Source organism: Tupaia chinensis, unplaced genomic scaffold (assembly GCF_000334495.1).
Source record: "Tupaia chinensis unplaced genomic scaffold, TupChi_1.0 Scaffold142285_1, whole genome shotgun sequence".
Classification (NCBI taxonomy): Eukaryota; Metazoa; Chordata; class Mammalia; order Scandentia; family Tupaiidae; genus Tupaia; species Tupaia belangeri.
In genome coordinates, this window is record NW_006202134.1 from 445,436 (window position 1) to 454,644 (window position 9,209).

Sequence of the window (9,209 nt, forward strand, 5' to 3'; positions counted from 1 at the left end):
AATGATTGCTCCACCCAACCCTTGCCAATCATCCTGTATTTAAATAATCCCTCAATATCATACTAATATGTGTTTAAGAGAGACCTGGGATCCAAGAGTGTGAGAAATGGAGACCAGGAATTAAAAACTAGGTGAGAGTGTACTGTGAAGATCAAGACTAAGTTCTTTGTGTATGTAGAAAAGTCACCGAAAGACACTTACAGCATCAGAAAAGATACAGGAATTTGAACAAGGCAGGGCATATAACAGTAAAATAAAAAACCAGGGACAGGTCTTGAACAACATCAAGCCTCTTGAAACCCCCATAGACCACTCTCAGTGTTTACAGTCCTGTCACATCATCTTCTCATTTTACCACTGCAGTCTGTATCAACCCTGATGAATCAGGATAGGCATTTTGGGGCCAGCAAGTGGTACGGTGGTTAAAGGTGCTTGACTCCCACATGGCTGAGTGTGGTTTGAGTCCCAGATGTGGCGACTTACTTTCTAACTACCCCTTCCTCCCAACCCCCCCACCAAAAAAAAATTAAAAAAATATATATAATAATAGTAAATAATGTTAAAATAATTCTTTAAAAAATGGGGAGTTCTGTTTGAAAATAAACTCAATGATAGCAAAAAAGTCTATGAATCCCTCCTGGCCTGGTTTGTGGATGAAATTAAGGAAAAGTAGCTAAGTCAGGTACATCTCACACACAGACACACCCCAAATAATTAAAGGTATGTTAGATTAAAAACACGGGAGCCTTTGGAAAAATAATCATCAGACACGTGGAAGTGTAAATAGACTTGGAATATAAAGTACACGTACCCTATGACCCTGGTATCTTATTTAAAATATACACTAGAACAGTTTTCCAACTGTAATACCCATTGAACATTCAAAAATCAGCTAAGTGGGTGAGGATAAACATATTTTAAGCATTGCAAGAGGACTATATTAATCATTTTAAAAATAAACTTACATTATTTTTCACACTTCAGATCGCATTACAAAAAAAGAGTTGGTTCCCTAACAGGAATAACTACATCAGAGCAACAAAAATATTAAGTTACTTACTAGGTCATCGACTAAGTGGCCCACGGACGAATTTCCCCATTATCCCTGTAATGTCCAGGCAGGATTTAATACAGAACCAGGATCCTGTCACGTGGATAGATTGTTCCTCTCCTGTTGGGTTCTGGACTCTCCACTGCGAAGACACCAAACTTCACTTTGGTGCCAAAAGGAGGCGCGCAGCGCCTTGTGGGAAATGTAGTCTCCGCCCCGCTGACGTCATCAGCACAGGCCAAAGACGGCGGCTTTTCCGGGTTCTCCTTCCGCCTGTGGCGCTGCGTTCCCTCCGCGTGGTCGCTGGGGAGAACCTGCTGCTGTGCTGACCGTGCTCTGCCGGACACGGTGTCCATGACGGTGAGTCTGAGTGTGGAGGAGGAGGGTCGCGGGTTTTGAGGACCCTAGTAGGGGTGAGGTGTCCCTCTTCCTTGGTGGGAGCAGAAACGTGGGGGGAGGTCGGGTGGAGGGGGAGAGGCGCCTGAGGGAAGGTGCAGCCCCTGGTCCGGGCTGGGTGGGGAGAGCGACAGGAGCGTCGGGGTGTGCAGGTCCGGGGTGAGGAAAGAGGTGACCTGGGCTTTGCTTTCAGTAGCTGCTTTGTCAGAAGGTGGGTGTGTGCAGTCAGGTGTGCAAAGGGGACTCCAGATGCTCCGAAAGGGGGTGACCCAGTCCAAGCTGGGCGCGGGGTCTGGTGAGGAGCCGCGGGTCTGACCACGACGAGTTCAGCTTCCAGCTCTGCTACAGGATCCTGAGAGAGGAGTAAGCTCTCTGGTTAGGTAGATAGGGCGAGGAGTCCACGGAATGGCGGGGAGGAGACAGATGGAGTCAGGATAGTCAGGCCTTTCGTAAAAATCATTCACTGCTCTCATCAGAAATCACGTATCAGCTCTTGGTACTTGTACACAAAGCTGCTCGCAGCCTGCTTGAGATAATGACTAAAAGTAGCATTGTTCATGTCATTGCTACATTCCGAATGAAGAGAGTGGCCTCCCTTGGTCTGGAGAGCAGCAGAGCAAGGACCTTGAACAATGTACTCTTTCATCTTTCAAACAATTTATGAGCATTGCTGACTGTAGTCCTGAGCACACTGTCCAACTCAAGGACAGTGGTTAGTTTAAGACTCCCTGCTGACACAACACCTGCACTGCTGGCTCTTTAAAGAAAGTAGACTTTTTCCCCCCCACCATTTCCTTAGACAAAAATCAGTTTTTTTTTTTTTTTTTCCTTTCTTTTTTGTCAGGGCCCATGGGCCCTGACAAGAAAAAAGCCCATTTGCTTAGCTGGAAGCTCAGCTGGAAACTTTGACTCTTTTCTAGTCACTTTGCATGCTCTCCTCTCCGTTTGTCTGCATTTCTAATTCTTTTTGACCATCAGACAAGAACTTGCCCAGGTGTTGCTTCTGAACACCTAACACTTCTTATCACTGATGCTACTCTGTATCTCATAAAGTTTACCCATCTGTAATACGAACCTATTTCCAGTACTACTGAAATGCCTCCAGTTTCCCAGAGAAATAACTGTGGAGTCTTTGCAGACAAGAGTGTTGCTACGGCAGCTGTGTTTATGGGCTGCCTTGGGGTCTTAAAGTGAGTGAAGCTTCTAGTCTCCCATGCATTTGTTTGACCTGTCTAGCACTCCCAGGCAAGTGTTTTTTTTTTTTTTTTTTTCTTTAAGGTTTTATGGTGTACAAGTGCTTGCCTGAGAAGTACAGAGATGGGTGGGGTAGGTGGAGAGGAAGGAAAATTCACTCCCCATGGGGATGGCCATGCCAAAGTCCCTTCTCCATTTTCCTCTTGGGATTTTGGACATACTTGAACATACTTCTGGTGTAATTTTCAGGCCACTGGCTCTGGGAATCAAACCATGCAGTTGGCCATATGGGATCCAGCTACCTTTACCATAGCGCTACTGGATGGCCCATTCCTAGGTAAATTTAAAGGATTTTAGGGGCCACAGGGTGGTGTACTTGTTAAGATTTTTGATTCCCACTTGCCTGAAGGAAGGGTTGCCCCTTCCTTCAGTCCAAGACATGGTGGCTTAAAGATCATGCTAGGTGCATGTCCCTATGTCCCCAAAATCCCAGGAGGAGAATGGAACAGAAGGGATTGTGCATGGCCATCATCCCTGGGGGGGTGATTTCCCACTCCCTCCTTGCCCTCTTGGTCTCTCTCTGGCAAGTACACTCACCCTATGGCAAAAACCTAAAGAAAAAAATAAGAATTTTTCACAAGTTCAAATTCAGAATCCAGCGACAGTGATTTCTGTTAGGGAGCTTGAAGTACTGGGGAATGGTACCATTTTCTTTAGAATGAAGTATTACAAAGTTAGAAAGTTATACTGTAAAGTTATACTGTAGAGATAAGGATCTCACCTGAGAGAACACCTCTATGGCCTGGACACTGTACTAATGCTTCAGAATAGAGGCAGAAGAGCCTGGGAATGGAAAGATTTCAGTTTTCCATAGCTCAAGTGATTATTGATATTACTTCCTAGAGTGAACAAAATTTGGATAATACTACCTTCTCCTGAAGTACTGGGTATTGTTCAGAGGTTTGAACCAACTTTCACAAGAGAGAGGTTGTTTGGCTGAAGTGGGAAGGCCAAGGCCCTAATGATGTCACTTATTGGAGAAAGCTTAAAGTGTGATCTGAGTTGGAGTTATAACCTGTTATCCTGAGAGTATCTTTCATGCTCCATTCTTTCAGTTTATCGTCATTATTTCCTGTGTCTGAACTCTCTTAAACCTGATCTGTCACCAAATCTGGCAGCTAGAGATAAGCTGATGTGCCCTCAGTCTTGATAGGCTTTCCTAGTAGTTCAGGAAGGGTTTGCCAAAGTATTTCTGCCTTACAAGAAAAATGGAAGTAAATTGAATTTGAGATGTGACTTTCCCAGAGTTTGGTTACTTATAGATGCTAGACATTCTGACATTTTGGCTAGTGTTATTCATTTTTACCACATTTCAATCAGATGAACCATTGTTTACTTTCAATTTTTTTTTGTCTTTGTGATACTGAGGTTAACATAAATATTATTTTCAATACTTTGCCTATACTTCAACACATTCTGTGATTTATGTGGCTTCAAAAGGTTATTAACACAAGTGTATCCCATTTAATGACAATGTCTTATTAAAATGCTAAATACTGCAGGAAATTTAATAGAGCCTTTTTTTCTTCTATTTTATTTTATGTATTTATTTTTTTGGAGAGGTTTTTCGCTATAGGGCGCGTGCACTTGCCAGACAGACAGAGAGAGCCATAGAGATAGAAAGCGAGAAATCACCCCCTAGGGGGGATGGTCACGCCGCAATCCCTTCTCCATTCTCCTCTCGGGATCTTGGGCACGCACACACACGCGCCCGGCGTGAGTTTTAAGCCACCAGGTCCGGGATGCGAACCGCGGTCAACTACATGGGAGTCCAGTGACATAGCCATTACGCTAACTGCTGGTTCCCTCTTTTATTTTTAAAGATATTTTAGCTGTACGACCTGCACGCCCACTAGAGAGAGGGTAAGTGAGAATGTCCCCCCAACCTTAGGGAATGACCAATTCTACAATCCCTTCTCCACTCTCCTACACACACACATACACACACACACTCACATGCCCAGCATGGTTTTCAAGCCACTTGGTCTGGGACTTTTACCACATACTCAGCTATGTGTGGATCCAGTACCTTAACCACCGTGTCCCCTACTGGCTCTTAAGAGCCTATTTTGTATTATGTAAGAGGAAAATTAGACTGTGTGATATTTTGCTTCAAACTGATTTTTAAAATGTAAATGAAATGTAATGCAGTACTCTTGTATAAATAATAAATCTTTATGTTTTGTTTATTAAATTTTTTTTTGTCTGTAGGATATTTTGCTGTAGTGCATGTGCACATGCCAGAGAGAGAAACAGAGACAGTGAGAAGGAAAGTGAGAAATCACTCCCTAGTGGGGATGGCCACACTGCACTCCCTTCTCCCCATTTGCTTCCTAGGATCTTGGATACGCATGCACAGATGCCCAATGTGATTTTTAAGACTCCAGGTCTGGGACTCAAACTGTGGTCAGTCATGTGGGAGTCCAGCCACCTAACTGGTATTCTATCTGCTGGCCCTCTATTTTTTTCTCTTTTAATACAGAGACTTTTAGGATGTAAAAACTTAAAACTTTACTTACTAATGAACACATAATTGCTCTGTAGGTTTTATGTGTATTCTAATAGCACCAGCAACCTCCCTGAGGTCATAATGTCATCTTGAGTGACATTCATTTTGATTTTCAAAAGTCCTACACATGGCTGTGAAGTTCTGTTGATTGTATCTGACATGTATTTAAGACTTTCTGCCTCATGTGATACTGTTAAAAACATTGCTGGGGGCTTAAATATATTGCTTAGCATTTTCTGTGTAAGGAACCAACTGTCCTAAAAAACAACCAATTTATTTGCCTAAGGGTCCTTGGATCTACATTTTGGTTTGAGTTTAGCTGGGCAGTTTCTATTCTAATTGCCTAGATGGCAAGTGAGACTTTAGTCATGTGGAGCTTTGAGAGAGTCTGATCAGTTTCAGGTGACTTCACTCTCATGTCTAGTGGTTTGTGCTGACTCTTGGTTAGCCCCTCTGTCTCCACCAATTTAGCCTCAGGGTTGTTAAATTATAACTCTGCCAAGAAGTGAAACACTGGGGCCAGCAGGTGGTATGGTGGTTAAGGCACTAGACTCCCACATGGCTAACTATGGTTTGGTTCCTGGACCTGTCATGTCGAAAATTGCACTGGGCATATTTGTGTGTGCATGTCCAAAATCCCAAGAGGAGAATGGAGGAGGAGGGCTGGTGGTCATCCCCCCGGGCAGTGATTTCTCACTTTCCCTCTCTCTGTCTCTCTCCAGTGAGCGTATGTGCCCTATTGTAAAAATCTATAAAAATAAAGAAAAAAAGCACTAGTGGGCAAGAACTTTCTCAAACTTAATATTTGTATCACTTTTTTTTTGTTTGTTTGTTTATTTTATTCATGATAGAGCATGCATGTCCACACAGATTGAGAAAGAGAGAATCACACACAGGGTTTCATCACTCTGTGTTTCCCTAGCTCTCCAGCTTATGATCTTAGGTATGTACACATATACTCAGACTTATTTTTAGACTGACCTGAGGATCCAAAGTCATGATCAGCCATATGGCTTCTAAGATTACAGTTATTTCTGCTATTGACCATGCCTCCAAGCCGGTCCAGCATTGTGTTTTGTGTTTTTTAAAATTTTTGGTACAGGGCATATTTGCTTGATAGAGAGGGAGGAACGAGGAACGAAGGAAAGAGGGAAGGAGGGAGAAAGAGAGAAATCACAACCCAAAGGGGATGGCAATGCCTCAGTTTCTTTTCCTTCATTCACTTCTCACAATTTTGTGCACACATGCACATGTGCCCGGCCTGCTTTTGGAGCTGCTGGGTCCAGGACTTGATCCATGGTTGGTCATGTGGGATCCTGCTGCGTTAAGCCTCATTCCATGGGGTGGCCTAATCATTTCTATTTCAATATGATCTTATTTATGGATTTTGTTTATATTCTGGTTTCTTGATCTTTGTCTATGATTGCTAATTTGTAGGTTTTTTTTAAATCATTTTATTTTATTTATTTTATTTTAAGTTGACCAAAGAGGGACAGAACAAGAGAAAGAGAAAGAGAAAGAAAGAAAAAGCAAACTGCTAGGTCTGGGACTCAAACCACGGTTGGCCATGGGGGAGTCCAGCTCCCTTAACCACTATGCCACCTGCTGGCCCTGTTATGTTATAGTTTTATAATATTATTGTCAGTTACTCCCAGTGCTTTAATTCAGAGGTTTTAAAATTTATTTATTATCATTATAATCTTGTTTATGTTACATTGAATCACATATAACTTTACAGTGTATTACATTTCTTTTTTCCAGAAGAAATACCATGCATATCAGTCAATACAGAGACATTAAAATCCCCATTTCATCATCTAGTAGCTTTTCATTATTTTTCCCGATCATTATTATTGTTCCAATTATTTTTTAAAACAGTCAATCACTATTTCTCATTTTGCTTGTAAAAAGACTACCCAACATGAAATACTTCTCAGACCAATACAGTTGAGGATACTATACACATCATCATCAACAGGTAATAAACCATATCTGTGTCCCACTAATGTCCTGTCTCTCTATTGTTCTCTTGCTATCTTTCTCTATATGCTTCTCTTCTCCACCCCTATTCCACACTGTCTTATTTTTGTTAACTATTTTCACTGCTTTTATGTCTTCCAGTATTTCGATCTCTACCATAGAGTGAGGATAGTCGGTATGTATTAAGTGGATACATACAATATCTTTCTTTCATATCCTGGCTTACTTCACTCAGCAGTAGATCCTCCATATCCGACCACTTTCTATCAAATGCCAGGGTCTCGTTTTTTATGGCTGAGTAGTATTCCATAGAGTACATATGCCACACCTTTTCAATCCATTCATCTGTTTGTGGACATTTAGGTTGAGACTGTTTAATTATGTATATATGTGTGTGTGTGTGTGTATATATTTTTTTATTTTATAAATAAGTAAATAAATAAATATGTATTTATGTTTGACATTCTAGGTAATTTTAGAATTTATGGTCTCTTTTTCCATGGAAAGAAAATCTACTGGCATTTTGAGGAGATACTTATATCAGTGACAGAGATAACACTTCATTTTGATGAATTTTGGGAAAGTGGTTATCTTTGTAAAGGTTAGTTTTTCTTCAAGTACATATGTATAACCACATTTTTTTATGCCTATAAATTTTTATTTTCTTATATATTCTACATATTTGTTTTTAAACATGCATACATATATACTACACAAGTGTCATCTTTATATAACTTACGTTGTGTTTTATTCTGTTTTTTTTTTTTTTTTTTTTTTTTTGAGAGGTTTTTGCTATAGGGTCGTGTGCTTGCCAGAAAGACAGAGAGACAAAGAGTCAGAAAGTGAGATATCACCCCCCCCAGGGGGGATGGCCACACTGCAATCCCCTCTCCATTCTCCTCTTGGGATCTTAGGCACATGTGCACGTGCACCTGGCGTGAGTTTAAGCCACTAGGTCCTGGACTTGAACCACAGTCGACTACATGGGAGTCCAGTGACATAGCCATTATGCTAACTGCTGGTCTCTATTAAATTTATAAGATCTAAAATACGGCTTACCCCTACAAACTCCCCTATACCTTCCCATTCATTTCTTTCTTAATGACTTCCTCTTGCTTCCTCCACCTCAGTTTCAAATATTTAGACTAATGTTGTGAGTTATCATAGTACTTAGATGCTTGCATTTCTTTGGGTTTTTGTCGGTTGTATTGAGTCAGTTTCCTAAAATGTAGATAACTTAACATTCTAGCCCTTTTTGTTCCTTTCCTAAGAGTTCAGTTCCACATGTTTATTGATACTATTTAGTTTTATTCATTCAATTTTGGTATTTTCTCATTTACTGAAGATGTTAAACATGTTTCACACATTTTTTGAATATTTAGATATCTACCTGAAGTGTCTGTCTGAGTGCCTTTGCCTACTTTTCTTTTGGGGCAGTCTCTGTTTTTTCTAATTAAAAATGTTTAGTTACGGGGCCAGCAAAGTGGTTAGGGTGCTGAACTCTCACATGATTGACAGCGATTCAAGGCCTGCACCTGGTATCTTTCTTTCTCTCTCTCTCTCTCTCTCTCTCTGGTGAGCATGCATGTCCTATTCCAAATTAAAACAAAAAAAAAGGATAAAGAAAAATTATTCTTAAAAAAAAAAAAGAAGTTTGGTTATGACTTGGGAGGCAGAGACAGGAGGATCACATCTGGTAGGACTCTGTTTTTAAAAAAAGTTATTTTTTAAAAAGCTAAGTATGTTTGATTAGATGTGTGATCATTATTTTCTCCCACTCTGTCACTTCTCTTTGGACCCTTTGTGTCATTTGATGAATACAATTTTTATTCTAATGTAGTCCAATTTATAAATTATTATTTTTTAATTTTTTAAAAGAATTATTTTTATTATTTTTTTATTAATTCACTTTACACCATCACAACACACAAATGAATTTTCCATCCAAAATACACTGTGCATTGGCTCAATCAAGCACATCCACATACATGTTCTCAGCAAATAATTTTCCAATTCTTA

At 40.5% G+C, this 9,209-nt stretch overlaps 1 protein-coding gene across 1 annotated transcript in view; it reads left to right on the top strand.

Annotated features, from left to right (window-relative positions):
* Positions 1–1,317: 1,317 nt before the first annotated feature.
* The window catches only part of LOC102468001 (zinc finger protein 25), a 71,307-nt gene continuing 63,415 nt past the window's right edge, over positions 1,318–9,209 (top strand). The window contains exon 1 of the mRNA XM_014582118.2: positions 1,318–1,411. Within this exon, the coding sequence (XP_014437604.1) occupies positions 1,406–1,411 (6 nt within the window). The 5' untranslated portion in view covers positions 1,318–1,405. The remainder of the gene's footprint in view (positions 1,412–9,209) is intronic.